Raw genomic sequence first — 16,094 nt, 5'->3', positions numbered from 1 at the left:
AATAAAACCTAGTCTTACTATGATCATGGGTAGGAGCTAGTGTCCTTGGGAATGAAATATAAATACTAGGGCTGTCAAGTGATTAAAAAAAATAATTGCAATTAATCGCACTGTTAAACAATAATAGAATACCATTTATATAAATATTTTTGAATGTTTCCCATTTTCAAATATATTGATTTCAATTACAACAGAGAATACAAAGTGTACAGTGCTCACTTTATATTTATTTTTTATTATAAATATTTGCACTGTAAAAATAAAAGAACCCGTATTTTTCAATTCACTTAATACATGTATGGTAGTGCAATCTCTATCGTGAAAGAGGATTTTGTGTTACATAACTGCACTCAGAAACAAAACAATGTAAAACTTAAGAGCCTACAAGTCCACTCAGTCCTACTTCCTGTTCAGCCAATCGCTCAGACAAGTTTGTTTACATTTGCAGAAAATAAAGCTGCCACTTCTTGTTTACAATGTCATCTGAAAGTGGACAGGTTTTGTGTTACACTGTTGAGCTTAGCATTGAGATATTACGAGCCAGATGCGCAAAGATTCATATGTCCCTTCATGCTTCAACCATCATTCCAGAGGATCACGCGTCCTGCGTGATGGGTTCTGCTCATCATCCAATCCATATCATCCAATCCAAAGCAAGGCAGACCAATGCATGTTTATTTCATCATGTGAGTAAGATGCCACCAGCAGAAGGGTGAATTTTCTTTTTTGGTGGTTCAGGTTTTGTAGTTCCGCATCAGAGTGTGTGCTCTTTTAAGACTTCTGAAAGCATGCTCCACAGTTCATCCTCTCAGATTTTTGGAGGCACTTCAGACTCTTAACCTTGGGTCAAGTGCTGTAGGCTATCCTTAGAATTCTCCACGGATTTCTGTGGTACCTTCCCTTGTTTTTGTCAAATCTGCAGTGAAGTGTTCTTAAAATGAACAACATGCTTGGGTCATCATCCGAGATTGTATACATGAAATATATGACAGAATCAGGTAGAATACAGAGCAGGAGACACAATTCTCTCCCAAGGAGTTCAGTCACAAATTTAATTAATGCATTTTTTTTTTTTAACGAGCACCATCAGCATGGAAGCATGTCCTCTGGAATGAGGAAAAGCATGAAGGGGCATACGAACGTTTAGCATATCTGGAGCAAATATCTTGCAATGCAGCTACAAAAGTGCCACACAAATGTTCTGTTCTCACTTTTCTTGGTGACATTGCAATAAGAGTGTGGCAGCATTATCTCCCACAAATGTAAACAAACTTGTTTCTCTTAGCAATTGGCTGACCAAGAAGCAGGCCTAAGTGGACTTGTAGGCCTCCTAAAGTTTTACATTGTTTTTTTTATTGCAGTTATGTCGCTAAAAAAAATCTACATGTGTAAGTTGACTTTCACGATAAAAGATTGCACTATGGTACTTGTAGTAGGTGAAGTGAAAATACTATTTCTTTTATCATTTTACAGTGCAATATTTGTAAGAAAAATAATAAAGGTGAGCACCGTATATTTTGCATCCTTTGTGTACTGAAATCAATATATTTGAAATGTAGAAAAACATCCAAAATATTTAATACATTTCAGATGGTTTCTATCTGTTTTAATAGTGCATATTATACGGCAATTAATCACAATTAATTTGTTAATTACTATTAATTTTTTGAGTAATCACGTCGATTAACTGTGATTATCAACAGCCCTATGAATACCTTGTGCACAAAGGCCCACTGATGTTTCAGTACTCTGTGTCAGCAATCATCAGGCTGACTACTCACTACACTTCATAGACTGTTGTCATGATATATACCCAAAGTGGCATGTAATAGATCATTGTTGAAACTAGTCACTAGCAACTTATTAATCTCTTGATCGAATTGCATGGGTGTGCAGGGCTCCAGGAGGGATTCGGGGGGCCTAGGCAAGCAATTTTGGGTGCCCCTTCCTAAAAAATGCAATTTTATACAATACTTATTCTTCATGGGTGGTCCTGCGGGGCCTGGGGAAACTGCCTCCTCACTATGCTCCGCCACCACAGGCGGTCCTTGGGATAAACCTTCCGGCATCTCGGCACAAACCCAGTTTTGTGAGAAACTTTCTTTACAGATTCACTGAGTTCTCAGCATCAGCTAGTGCTAAAGGCACTAAGCTCATTAAAGGGTTGGACAAATATTTTCCATCAAACCTTTTTGGGATCAAAACTAGGGGTTTTTAAAAAGCAGAAAAAATCCATGAACATGTGCTGCTTTCCTTCAAAATTGTTGTTTGTTTTTATGTTTATTTGAAAAGTGAAATTGTCTGCCAAAACCTTGATTTTCTTGGTTTGGAGTTTCAAGGTGTGTGGCCAATATTTTGCTGCTTTGCTGTGTTTGATTGTTTAAAGAACAAATAAAAATTTTCCGCTTTAATAACATCCTAAGACTTTTTGAACATCTCAGCTTGTGCAAACGCCTGAGCCCAGCCAGTCAGATTATTTCCAGGTTTCTCAATATCTAGCTGGATTCTCGATATATATACTAGTCTCAAATAACTTGGGTATCATTAAGCTTAGAATACATAGAAGCAAGCCTTGGGTACAAACCAAAGAGTCCATCCAGACGCGGTTCCTGATCTACCGACAGTGACCAGATGCCAAGGTGCCCAGAGAGGGAGGAACACCCTAAACAGGTACTAATGCTCAAGTGATCTCTCTCTACCATCCAATCTCACACTTGACATCCAGGGTAGGGACACCATTTCCTTCCCATCGCTGGCTACAAACTAGTCAATTAAATGGACATTATACATTCCATGCATTGTATCTGTCTTCCCAAAGAGACTGGCTCCCATGGTGTCCCTCACAACTGGAGTGGTTATGTGGGTTTGTTCTTTAGTAAGCCGTCAGGGGTCGGGCAACCTTCAGAAGACGTTGTGTGTCAAGTTACTTCTATATTCTGATTTCAACATCTAATATTAAGGTTATATGCATAGACGCATAGCTAACACATTTATTCAAAGTTTTCAGAAGGTCTATTTCTAATAAGTCGTAATTTCTATATAATCAAACTCCATTATTTGTATATAGTTAGAAATAACGTTTTTAAATGGTTTAAGACGCTTCAATTTGTTTAAAAATTATATGTACAATATGGAGATTTCCCACCACCGTGCCAGGACCCAAGGCATTGTGAGTGCCACTAGAAAATTCAGCTGTGTGCTGCTTTGGCATGTTCGTGGCGCATTATGCGCTATTGCCTACCCCTAGTATAAGCTTATGTCATACTCCTTAGAAATAAGGCATATTGGAGCTTCTGTTCCAGAATTTGGCATAGCCTATGCTGTGAAACCATTGAAATGCTCAAAATGCAAATGCATCCAGTGAATGGACCAGGGTTGCTAAATTTAAATATAACCCAGGGTTCCGGGCGGACCCCCTCAGGGGCTCCGCAGCTGTCGCCTCCCCTCAAACCACCTATTGCTCCAGCATATATCATAAAGCTTTATCAGGCTCAAGGTCCGGGTGGCACAATAAAGGTCGACACTCAATTGAGTTCTCTATAGTGAAAAAAGGGTCACACAGTACAAAGTTTAGGAGAACCCCTGAATTAACGTCCTTTGACAATGCCTCAGGGAATGCAGGTCGACCCCGAGCCGTCGCGCGCTCGGTTCTCCTCTCCAGTAAAGGTTGAGAGAAGGGGTAGTGGTTATAGCTTCCTCGCTACTTCTCATGTGATCTTCCCCTGTGGCTATTTCTCAATTGGAGCTACTCACTGAACAATGACAATCTTCAGCCTTTCGGCCTGAGACGAATTAAATATAGACTATAATTGCATTTGGAGAGTGAAGGATGGTAGCCCTAATGGAAAAGTAACAGTTGGCTCTTTGCCAAACCTCAAACTGCTGAATGTGTTAGGCAGGGAGGCTGTGCCTCCCAACAGCCTGGCCGGCTCTCCCCTATCTGACCCCCACCACTTCCTGCCCCTGACCTTGCCTGCCCCCCTCAGAATCCCTGACCCAGCCTGCTCTTGTCCCTCACCATCCCAGACGGCCCCCCCAACCACCACTGTGAGACCCCACCCCTGCTCCCTGTCCCCTGACCCCTATCCACCCCTCCGCTGAGTCCTGACAGACCCCCAGAATGCCCACAATCCAACCCCCCCCATTCCCTGTCCCCTGACCGCGCCCCCCAACCTCTGCCTCCTCTCTGTCCCGACTGTCTCCAGGACTCCCTGCCCCTTATCCAACTCCCCCGGCCCCTTACCCCTGGCTCCCCCCTCACCTGGAGCCTCAGCGCACAGTATCCAGGAGTGTCCCTGAACAGCGGTGCAACGGGGCTCTGGTGGGACCAGAACCACGTGGTAAGAGGGTGGGACTGCAAACTCAGGCCCCACTAGAGCTCACTGCCCCGCCCCCTTATCACAAGGCTCTGAGCGGGGAGGAGCTCAGGAGCCCCGCCAGAGCCCCACTGCGCAGCTGTTCAGGGACGTTCCTGGATGCACTGAGGCTCCAGGTGAGGGGGAGCTGGGGTCAGGCTGGGGGCTGGGGCAGGAGCCTCAGCTGTTCTCTTGGGGGCCCCTGCAGAGCCCAGGTCCTGGGGCAAATTGCCTCACTTGCTCCCCGCTCTGGGCGGCCCTAGGAGTGTGTAAAAGAGTTACAGATATGTGCTAGAATTATGTTCTCAAAAATGTGTTTGGCAAGCAATGCATAGGCACTGATTGCTGTAGACAGAAGAATGTGCATTTGTTTGTCTGACCCACCTGGTAATCAGGCAGAGACAATGAAGGCACATTTACATGAAAGATTAAAAAAAAGCCACCAGCCACAGGAGAGAAGTCAGCTATCTATCTGTCTTCAATGACATTAAGCGAGGTGTGACCAAAAATAATGGAAGCACCATTTACATACGAATCAGCAGGGGGATGGGAAGTCCACAGGAAGAGAAGAACAGCATGATGTAATCCTGGGTCTGGGGACAAAAGAGTGAGTTTGGGAAGATAATAGAAGGCAAGAGGAAGAAGCCATCATGGCATCCATCAGTAGGCAGACACAAGGGGCTAGAACTTTTGCAAGATGACAAAGACGGGTCCTTTAACCAAGGGGGTTGAAGTTTCTGGGAACTGAATATAAGTGAGAAACCTGCTTAGGCAAAGATCTGTCACCTAGAAAGACAAGGGAAACCAGCCCCTTGTACTTCCGTGGAAGGTCCTGACAGAGAGAACGTCAGGCATGGCTGGAAAGAAAAAGATTGGTAAGAAATCTACCTCAAACAAAGGCTGTAGCTTTTGAGTTAAGTCTTAGCCACTAGAAAGCGTATTTTTACTTTTGTCTGTAACCCTTTCTATTTTTATTCCTTCTACTTGGTATCATTTAACCTACACCCTTTTGTTAATACCCTTGTTTTATTTTTACAAAAAAATCCCAACAACTCAGTGGTATGTTTGAAGGGAAGAGTGTATTTACCCAAATTAAGATAAAAAGCACTAATTTGCTTTTGTCACTTTGAAGGAGCGAATGAACTATATTATTTCTCTGAGTGTTTCAGGAGAAGGCAAGACACTTCAGGACAGACAGTTTTGGAGAAATTGGGGTCTGGGGGCGTGTTGGGATCACTTGGCTAGCAATAACCAAGGCTGCTGGAGACCAGTGTGTGGCTGTGGTGAAACAAGCAGGCAGTTGGAGTCAGAGTTGCTGAACCAGGGCTGCTTACCACACAGATAGTCAGGGCATGCTTGCAGGCACACAGGGTCCCTGGGCAGATCGTGGCACAACTCCTTACTGGTGAGGGATTTCACTAAAAAACCTCCCTCCCCAAGGCATCCATGGATTAGTGGCCCACTTGTGCCATTTCCAGTCCTTCCCTGGCTCAAGTGAGGTCCCCCTTCTACCTCCTTTAAGGGGTCCCCTCCTTTGGGCTGAGGAGTCACAATCCCCATTTCTTCCCCCTGGCCAGACAAAGCCTCTCCTCATATGCCTAATGTCTGGTAGCTTTTAGAGAAATGTAGAAGGGAGAGAGGATTTTTCTGGTTTTGTCTTTTTAAAGAAAACTAGAGCCTCCTAGGCTAAATAAAGGAACAGCTTCCCTAAAAGAAAATGTTATGAAGTAAAAGTTTGAAGTGAGAGTCAAACACTTTACCTCTGTCCATTGAGTTTTGATGCATCATCAGACACCTCTGCTCTGCTGTTAATCCCGCCTCGTGATCAGAATTAACATGGAGGAGCACAAGAGCTCTATGACCGATTAATTCAACATCATCAAAATGTAGGCAGTGCATTGCATGTGACTTTTGCCTAAAGATACCAGTTCTCAGCAGTACAGTTATGAACAATATATACGGCTCACCCCCTCCACTGCCTAAGAGAGTAGTACTGACCTCACAGTGCTGCCACAACTATAGTCACTCCTAATTCTTAAAATCTAACAGAAAAATAAGAATAGAGCATTTCCAGTCAAAGCATTTAATCTTCAGGGAGCAATCCTACAGTGTCCCTCCCCATCCCTGCCACCCACACCCACTGGGGAAATATCCTGGGAGCAGGGTATGTATGTGTGTGTGGGAGCACTCTGTTCCATACCTTCACTTCTGGTGTTTCACTCTTTCTTGTTCTCTTCATTATTTCATCTATGCGCTAGAAAGCAATGTAAATCAATCACATCAGAAGGTTACAAGGCAGACATACTATGAATTTGGGATAAAGGGCTCATGGGATTGGTAATGTGCAGCAGGGAAGGTTGATTTAACTTGAGCGTCACAAACTTATCTCTGCCTCTGCCCTCACTAGAAAGGAAGAAGACGGAAGGTACATCTACACTGCAATAGAACACCCGTAGCATGGCTGTGGCTGGCCTGGGTCAGCTGAATTGGATTTATATGGCTAAAAATGGCAGTGTAGATGTTTGAGCTCAAGCGGGAGCCCAGTGGGGTGGGTCTCAGAGGATGAGCTCCAGCCTCCAGCTCAAGCCCTGTGAGCCCATGTCAATTCAGCCAGGTTCTGAGACTTGGTGCCGTGGGTTTTTTATTGCAGTGTAGATGTACCCACAGAAGAAGAGGGGAAGGGGAGAAGGGAGCTCTCTTTGCAGTCACAATTTCAACAAACTGAATTTCTCACCAGGTGCAAATTAGTAGAGAAAAAATAATAAAAAGGTTTGTGATTATTAGCCCCCTGTGCCAACTTCCTGAACAGAAAGTTTGTCAGATGAACACTAATTGCTCAAGTCTCCAACTACTGCTTCTTCAGATCACAAAGTCAGCAGCAGTCCTCTAGAATAGCAATCCATTTGCTATTTAAAATTAAACACTTTTATATAGTTGTACCAATTTTGTTTATTGGAGGGTGTGGGGGGGATAAAACATGTGAAGTTACTCCTTTTAGAAATGTGTCAGATGCTGCTATAAAATCCTTCTTTTCTGCTTGTTAATTCATCAAATGCATTATGAGTTATATACTTAAACTATTTTAGATTTAAAGACATCACTTCTAGCTCTTATGTTCCAATGTACAAGTGGTTGACCCTACTAAACTTAAACCCCTCCACCCTCCAAGACTAATAATGTGGAATGAAACTGGAAGAAAAAACACAAAAGGGAAGGCATCTCTTAATTAAGCTAAAGACAACGATTTCTACAAATCTGGGGGAAAGTCTGTCCTACCACCTACAGGCATGCAGTGTGACTATGCACTACGTGGATGCTATGCAGGGTGTGGGTACGGAGTTACACAGAACCACCAGCCATTTCCCTACTTGAGGGAAACAACTGCAGTAGTGGCCACAGAGTGGCTCTCCATCCCCTCAGAGTAGGGTGGGAGGAGAATGCTTTTTCCAACTGGATAACATACTATTTTTTCTGCAGAGTACAAATCCACTTTCTCAATTAAAAACTGCATATTTATTTAAAGTAAACACACCCCTATTATTGTTTTTAAATTTATGTGTCTTATAAGTTTGAGTGGGAACCATCAGTCTGTTTGTATGTTATACTCTCTTCTCCTACTCTTTGTCTTGTCCATTTAAATTGTAAGCTCCTCAGGACAGGGAGAGTCCAATACTGTGTTTGTACAGAACATGGGGTCACATTGTCAGTGGGACCCTAGGAACTGCCTTAATAATTATGAATTAAAAATAATAATAAAACAACTAATAAGTTTGTTACAAACTCTAAGGTACATGTTTCTCCTGGTTAGAAACTAGCTAATATGGATTAAGTTTAAAAAAAAACAAAAAAAAAACACAACCACCCTTGAACTCTGCCTACTCAACTGAATATTTGTTTTGGATATTTTTGGGCAGGTTTCTGGATTTATGCATTTAAAAACAACAAAGGTACTAGTTCTTTTAAATTGGAGATGAACACCTACCTTCTTTCTCTCCAGTCTTTCTTGCTCAATCTGCTGCATGATTTGTTCCCTTTCCAGTCGCATGTGTTCAGCTGCCTCTTGGGCCTTTGCTTCAGCTTCTTCTCTCTAATTAAAATGTGTAAGCTAAGATAGAGCTGTTATTTATTTTAGACAAATTATCAGATTCTATAAAATCTTGCATAGCCTGCCAGGTATGTATTATCGGCCTAACTCTGTCAGCAAGCATCTTACGAAAGAGAAAGAGTAAGAGTTTTCAGTTTCATTAGACTGCATGTCCCATTTTAAAAGGGATCACTGAAGATTACATTTTATCGTCACTACAGTGTCCCTCTGCTTTCCACTTGATCTAAGCAGCAATGGACTCTAAGTTATTAAGTGCTCTTCAATAACTTTTCCACACTAATAGTTTTTTATAACGTTCATAAATAAAGATGGGGTTTGCTGAGCACACCAAGTTTCCAGTGATTCAACATCTGAAAATCAGGTCCATTGCCTCTAGGCAGATTGTATCAGAGGGGTAGCCGTGTTAGTCTGGATCTGTAAAAGCAGCAGAGAATCCTGCGGCACCTTATAGACTAACAGACGTTTTGGAGCATGAACTTTCGTGGGTGAATACCCACTTCGTCAGACGCAGGTAGTGGAAATATCCAGGGGGCAGGTATATATTGCTAGCAGCAAGCTAGCTTGCTAGCAATATATAGCAAGCAAGCTAGCTTGCTAGCATCTGCAAATTTGAACACCATCAGCTCAGGATTGAACAAAGACTGTGAATGGCTTGCCAACTACAGACCAGTTTGTCCTCTCTTGGTTTCACACCTCAGCTGCTAGAACAGGGCCTCATCCTCCCTGATTGAACAACCTCAGTATCTCTAACTTGCTTGCTAGCATATATATACCTGCCCCTGGATATTTCCACTACATGCATCTGATGAAGTGGGTATTCACCCACGAAAGCTCATGCTCCAAAACGTCTGTTAGTCTATAAGGTGCCACAGGATTCTCTGCTGCTTTTGTAGGCAGATTGTATTTTAGATTTCTGCTCTTTTAACAGGAGTTCTTGCAAGAGATATCTTGTACTATACCTGTTTTTCAAGCTTGGCCTGCAGTTCTTTTTCTTGCTTTTCCTTTAGCATTTTTTCTTCCTCAGCTCTCCTTCTGGCATCCTCTTCTGCTTTTCTCCTAGCCTCTTCCTCTTCGCGCCTTCTTTCCTCCTCTCTCTTATGAGCTGCTTCTTCTAGGCGAATTCTTTCTTCTTCTGCCTTTCTTTTCAGCTCCTCTCTCTCTAGCCTTCAAAAACACAGCAGCACATTTAAAAATGCAGCACATGTTGCACTTTGTTTAACACAGAACTCAAAGGCGCACAGAGTGCATGCACTGTATGTACAGAATGTATTTTGGCTGCAAATATATGCTTCTGCATACATTTGTGTGGAATGGGCTCTGACACAATGGAGGGATTGGCCACAACTCCATAATTCAAGTTGCAACCAGGCTTCCATTCTAAGCTTTATTTTCACCCCATCTAATGTTTTGCAGGAATGACATTTCCCTTTGAACACTGATGTGACTAAAGTGGGACAGAACAAGAAATGTGTTTGTAATTTCAACTACAATATGCAGAACTAACATTTTTCAAGCTTTGAGTAGTTAAAAAGGACCCTTATTCTCACTTTTGCCTTATGATAATTTCACCTCACTCCAGTCCATCTGAGGAATGAAGTTATTTTTGAACGCGCAAATGCCTTCCCTTGGTGAAAATAGTGAGAGACAGTCCCAGAAGGAAGGGAAAACACATACCTGATAATACCTCCTTCATAAGCTTGATAAGCTCAGTGTTTGCAATGCTGTGGGTCTGACAGGTCCCATTTTGGGATCAGGAAAGAATTTTTCCCATTGGGCCAAACTGACTGAGGCACAGTGGTTCAATCATTTCACCCTCCTCACAGAGTCATGGAGTTAGATTAAAAGAAATAAGGTTTGGAATTTTAATATTAGCAATTTATAGGAACTGTTAGTTTGTCACAATTTGCAGCTGGTGTCCAGTGTGGCAAAAGTCTAAAAGAGCCAGATTCCTGAAGTAAGAGAGACCTGGGATTTTGCTGGTGGCCCGTGCATCTCTGGGAAAAGCGGAGACCTGAAATCTTTGCAGACCAAACCTTTGGTATCATCTAAACCCCTCGGGGGGCAGAGGGTGAGATTCAGAAGTGGGCTATGTCGTAGGGATAGGCTGAGCAGGTTCTCTCCCCAGTTATTGATTACATGATGTGAGACCTGAACTAAATGTGTGGTATGAGAGAGACCAGGTGGGTGAGACACAAATAATGCCCTTCCCCAGTGTTAAGTCAATAAAGTTGTGGCCTGCTGCTTAAACCCATCCCTGTCTCTGTTTTAATTCACTTGTGTGTCCTGCTCAATTCATGAGTGCGTAAGTCCAGAAACAATACCTCAGGACACAGAGAGTTAAGGGGGTCAGGAGTACAGAAACTCATGTCTGTTAACTCCACAGCGCACGTAGAAGTAAGGGTAAAACTCCTATCTTTTGAATTGCTTAAAGTTTCATACTTTAAAAAAAAAACAAAAAAAACAGCCAAGTTTAGAGCCTCAGCATTTCAAATTTTACACACATAAAGCTTGACACACTTAACAGGAGAGATTACACAACACTTTGCATCTGTACGCCAAAAACCTTAAGGAGGTCAGGATAGTTGGGAGCTAACCCTTCCATGCAGTGCTAAGCCTCTCATGGTCCTTGGGCTACCTGGCTGTCCATGGAGCTTTCTGTCCCCAGTGCAATTTTAGCCTGGCAGCCTAGGGACCATGGGCTGCTTAACAGCTCAGTAAGGAAGCAGGAGGTAGCAGCAGACTGCATGGTAGTTGATCTGTAAATAAATAAATCAATTCAGGCTAGAATGAGCTGAGAGCACTGCAGTATCTTCATATTCCCTTAGCCATAGGGAAAGCAAGGTGAGGGAAAGGATCTAGAACTGCACTGTGATATGTTACAGTGATTCCTTCTATCCAGTGTAAAGGAGCAATGACAAGCTCTGAATTAAATTCCATTCAGTTCTCCAGGGACAGAAGGATAGACACTTTAGATGTGTGGAAGCGTAAAGCAGGGAAAGAGTGAGAAGCCTCCGGCCTTCTACAGGGATAAAAACACACGTTTCTATTGCACTCAATATAAAAAGACTTGAGTAATTAGTTATTTGAGTTAAATTTTTAAAAACATGAGGGCCTAAGCTTAGGCTCCTGAGTAGCTGACTTGATCTTCAAAAGTTCTGAGGTCCCATAATAGATCTACTCTTAGGGATTCTCTCTATTATGATGTGTTTGTGTAACTCACACACCTCCTGGGTGTGATGTTCTGTGCCACCTTGGGGGAGGAGGAGAAGAGAGAGAGTGACTGACTCTGCTCTATAGCCTTAGCTCTGAGACAGTTGGCTTCTAGTTCATGAAGTAGCGGCTCATGCACTAAGCTCTAAGGGTCCCAGGTTCGATCCCACCACTGATGACCTGGGTCTGTCAGCATTACATTTGTACTATACTTTTTTTTACAATGGGCCACTGACCTTAGACTTCTGGGTGCTAATGACTACCACCATTTTCTTTTTGTTTTTTTTTGATGACAGCAAGTACCTTTCCTGCTCTTCTCTCTCCTGTCTCTCCTGTTCTTCTTGTTCTTTCTGCAGACGAGCCTGCCGTCTTTTCTCTGCCAGAATTTTTGTAGCTTCTTCTGCATCCGTAGTTCCTGCTGTGAGCTTCCCTGGTGGAGCATTGTGTTTACAATATTAGTCATGAAATGAAAAAAGGAAGCACAGCACATACATATATATACTTTGTAACATGTATTCAATAAGCATGTTATCTTTTCACAGTAGCCTACTGTTTCCCATCCCTCTTATCCACCTCACAAGTACTTTTTTACATCCTTCATGCACTGGAAACTTCTTAGGGCAGGGTCTTTATTTCGTGTCTGTCTATAAAGTACCAAGCACTTTAAAGAAACTGACACAGTCATAGAAATAAGATTAATATAAAAATAATGTCATTGTGTGATGAAGTATTTTAGATCACAACTGCTGTAGAGATTTAGCTGCATCTTAAAAGAAAGAAGTAGACAATACTTTCAAGTGGCATCTACTGTCTAGCTAAATGGACCCTGATCCTGCTCAGATAGAGCCCAGCACTTCAGGAAAGTACCAGACAGAATAACGTTAAGTTCTGAAAACTTGGCTTAAGTGTAAGGAGTATTCAAGGAGCTCATTTTTCTAAGGACTGTTGACTTCAAATGATTAGTACAGCTGAAGCTGAAACACCTTGTTAGCATGAAAAACGAAAATGGAAAAAATAAGGGGTTTTTAACTGATCATTTAGATACAAAGAGGATAGCAAAGAAAAAAAAGTTTTAATCCAAAACTGGCAAGATTTAAAAAAAAGAAGCCTATGCCTAGATCCTAAATCCATACTTAGGCATCTAAATAAGTGACTTGATTTTCAAAACCGTGCATCCTTCTACTTCCATTGATGAAAATGACTAACTTCAGAAATTCAGGCTCCTGTTTTTGAAAACCTTGGTCCATGAGATGCATTGATGGGAATCCTCAGTTTGGCTACCTCATGTTGCATTTTTTTAATTAAGAATTTATCCATATCACCACAATGGAAATTATATAACTAGTGATTTCAATAGATACTGCAAACTTCAGATTTACAAGTAGCTTTAGGAAAAGAAAGAAATGCCCTTGTTTAAAAGCATCGTGTACCTGCAGCAGCTTTAGATATATCCTTGCTGCAAAACTCACCTTCACTGCTTTCAGTCTTTCCTGCAGAAGGCACATGTTTCTCAGCAACTGCTTGGCCCACAATCTCCTCAGTGGAAGATAGCTGGGGTTTGTGGCTAGTGGTGTTCTCTTTCTCCTTGTCTGCTTTCTTTTTAGGAGTCTCCTGGCTGAGATTAGAGGTGACACGGTGCTTCACAGGAGATGCAGGATATTGTTTAACATTTTTAGGAGACTGTGGATACGTCTTTGTAACTGTCCTGAGGTTGGGGTCGGGGGTGGAAGAGAGGGAGAGAACAGTCACAAACGCCATCAATTGTATGTGATTTAGTATGAAGCTCTATCTTAACAGATATTTGCTACTCCTTTCTTGTAGGTTTTGACACAGTATCTTTGACTATCAAAGAAATGAAATGCTAGTGATAGGGAGAGTGTGTTTATATATCTAGAAGAGTATTAACTTACTGGCTTGAATTTATTATATATACATACGTACATCCCCCACCCCACCCACATCACTACCCGTTAGGAGACTGAATGTCAGACCTGGGTTGTGTGGTTATCAGCTCCTTTACTGGCTGAACCAGTGGAGCTCCTTGTTTAAATCATGTAGCAGAGGCCTGTGTTTAAGCGAAACGCATTATTTTGTTTTTATCCATCCATCCCATTAAGTCAGCTGTTGCCATAGCATTTAAGTGCTGATGCCACTTGTATAAAGTTAAGACAACTACTATGTCTGTATGTCAACTTTCATGGTATAGACAGAGAAGCGGTATACTTGTGGTGCTTTGCCCCTAAGGCAGTACTGGATTTACCATGGCGCCATTTACCATGGGGCCCACGGTCCAAAGGGGCCCTGGCCTGGCCCAGCCGCTCTTCTCTCTCCCACCCCCGCAGGGGCAGAAGTTTGATGCTGCAGGCTCCTGGGGCTCCTGTTGAAGCAGGGCAGACTCTGCCAGCAGCCAAGCTTCTTTCCTGCCTCTTCCTCAGCTTGCTATCCCTCTCCCTGCCGACGATTAGCTGTTTGCTGGCAGGGGACAGTCCCGATATTTGGGTTTTTTTCTTATATAGGCACCTATTACCCCCACAGCCCATCCTGATTTTTCACACTTGCTATCTGATCACCCTAGCTGGAAGAGAACCTGTCCTGCTGCTGCTGGAGGAGGGGCAGCTCAGTGCAGAGAGAGATGAAAAGAATGGGCTAGAACCAGGTAGGTACCTGCTGTATGTGGGCGGGCGGGGGAAGGGGGATCCTGTTTACCCCCTCCTCAACCCTGCTATGCTTGCAGTTTACCCCTGGCCCCTCCCTTACTCCATGGACCAACCCTAGCTCCTGCCCCACTGTGCTTTTGCCCCCAACCCCTTTTACAATCATTCCCCAGGGGGGCCCACAAATACGTTTGGCACCGGGCCCACAAAAAGTTAATCCGGCCCTGCCCATAGGCTGAAGTACTGGCATCTTCTCTTTGCTACAAATACACTGGAACTGCTCAAACACAGAGACCCATATCAGGTACTAGAGGACTCTCTGAGTATTCAAGTTTGCTTACAGAAAGTTCTGATTTACAGGGCTAAGAACACACCTAGTATACAGTAGGAAAGTCACATAGTGTCATACGCTAGCCAAAATACTGACTTTTCCTCAATTGCAATTTCATATCAAATCTGGGTATTTGCCCATATATAACCTGAGTGCACCTAATGGTCCATCTTAGTGTTTCCAAGGCCAAAAGACAACAATTTTCCAGAAAATTCAAGAGCAAAGTTTTGGCTAAATTATATGCACTAATATGATTAGATACAACCATTGTATCTTTTCAATAGTATCTTATTTTTTGAAAAAATAACTGTATATTAAGGTAAAGCAAGACCACTTATTGCATGTCTAAAGATTTACATGGAGTAGACCAGGTTTGATCCAGATCACTCATTAAGTGCTTTGATCAGCATCATACATATGATAAACTGGACACTGAAAACTCAGGTATTCAAACTTTTTTTGTTGCACTATGTAAGCAGTAGCAATGGTGCTGATAAAGTATTTTGGGTAAGCGCATGCTGTAGATCCATAGATAGCTTATTATCATAACACTCTGTCCAAGGTGTGCTTTTTATGCTATGTCTTTAAAATATGCACATATTAAAGAACAGATATTAACAGAGGAAACAAAAATGGGTAAGAGGAAACTATTTGTTATTTATATAGCTTCAATACTTTAAATACTTGTAAAGTTGAAAAAAAATCCTGTGCAATTTTCTGCCTTAGAATACTGATGCAAATGGTTTATTTTTAAAAAATGTGGATTATATGAACTCCATATTAAAAATATCTATATTAAGAAAGCATTTTATATATATCTGTATGAGCAACTGGATAGCGTAGCGGTTAAGAGCGCCGCCCTTTGATACGGGAGACCGCCCTTTGATACGAGAGACCGGGGTTCAAATCCCCGTTGGTACCCAACTTTCCAGTAGGGGTCCTTGGGCAAAAGACTCCCTAACGCTTCACTAGCCTACCTCAAATATGAGAGTGACACGAACTAGGAGAGTCATGCCGGCTTGGACGTTGCCCAGATTAACAAGGTCCGTGCCAGATGTTGAGGAACCAGGACAATTTGATGATAAGTGGGCTACTGGAACAAACCATTCATGGACGAGACAAGAGAACCTGGAATTGATGGAATGCTAATGATCTTTAATGCTCATAACAGGCTGCCCAATGGAGGGGCGTGCAGTGAATTTTCAGCTTCAGGTGTGGGCTGCTACTCCACGGTGTTCGTAGACCAGCAGTCTTTTGAGTTTGGGATGTAATGTGGATGTTGGTCTATCTCAAGCTCCCTCTTTACGATGTTGAAGTGTTGGGTAACTAGCTCGTTTCTCAGTTAAGTGTGGATGTAGGTCTTTTTGTCTCAGGCCAATAGCCCTCTATACGTTAGTCATAATAATCCCCTCTCACTTAGGTCTAGCTGCATGTGAGTG

At 42.6% G+C, this 16,094-nt stretch overlaps 1 protein-coding gene across 8 annotated transcripts in view; it reads right to left on the bottom strand.

Moving 5' to 3' along the window:
• MAP7D2 (MAP7 domain containing 2) overlaps nucleotides 1-16,094 on the bottom strand; it is a 155,801-nt gene that overhangs the window by 7,551 nt on the left and 132,156 nt on the right. For all 8 annotated transcript variants that reach the window (XM_075060110.1, XM_032777993.1, XM_032777995.1 and 5 more), the window contains 5 exons: nucleotides 13,140-13,375; nucleotides 11,974-12,100; nucleotides 9,420-9,624; nucleotides 8,338-8,442; nucleotides 6,556-6,609 (listed from right to left, as the gene is read on the bottom strand). In XM_075060110.1, coding sequence (XP_074916211.1) covers nucleotides 6,556-6,609; nucleotides 8,338-8,442; nucleotides 9,420-9,624; nucleotides 11,974-12,100; nucleotides 13,140-13,375 — 727 coding nt within the window. The remainder of the gene's footprint in view (nucleotides 1-6,555; nucleotides 6,610-8,337; nucleotides 8,443-9,419; nucleotides 9,625-11,973; nucleotides 12,101-13,139; nucleotides 13,376-16,094) is intronic.

Source organism: Chelonoidis abingdonii, chromosome 1, assembly GCF_003597395.2.
Source record: "Chelonoidis abingdonii isolate Lonesome George chromosome 1, CheloAbing_2.0, whole genome shotgun sequence".
NCBI lineage: Eukaryota > Metazoa > Chordata > Testudines > Testudinidae > Chelonoidis > Chelonoidis abingdonii.
Note: the sequence above shows the minus strand (reverse complement) of the source record. Positions and strands in the feature narration are given on the sequence as shown.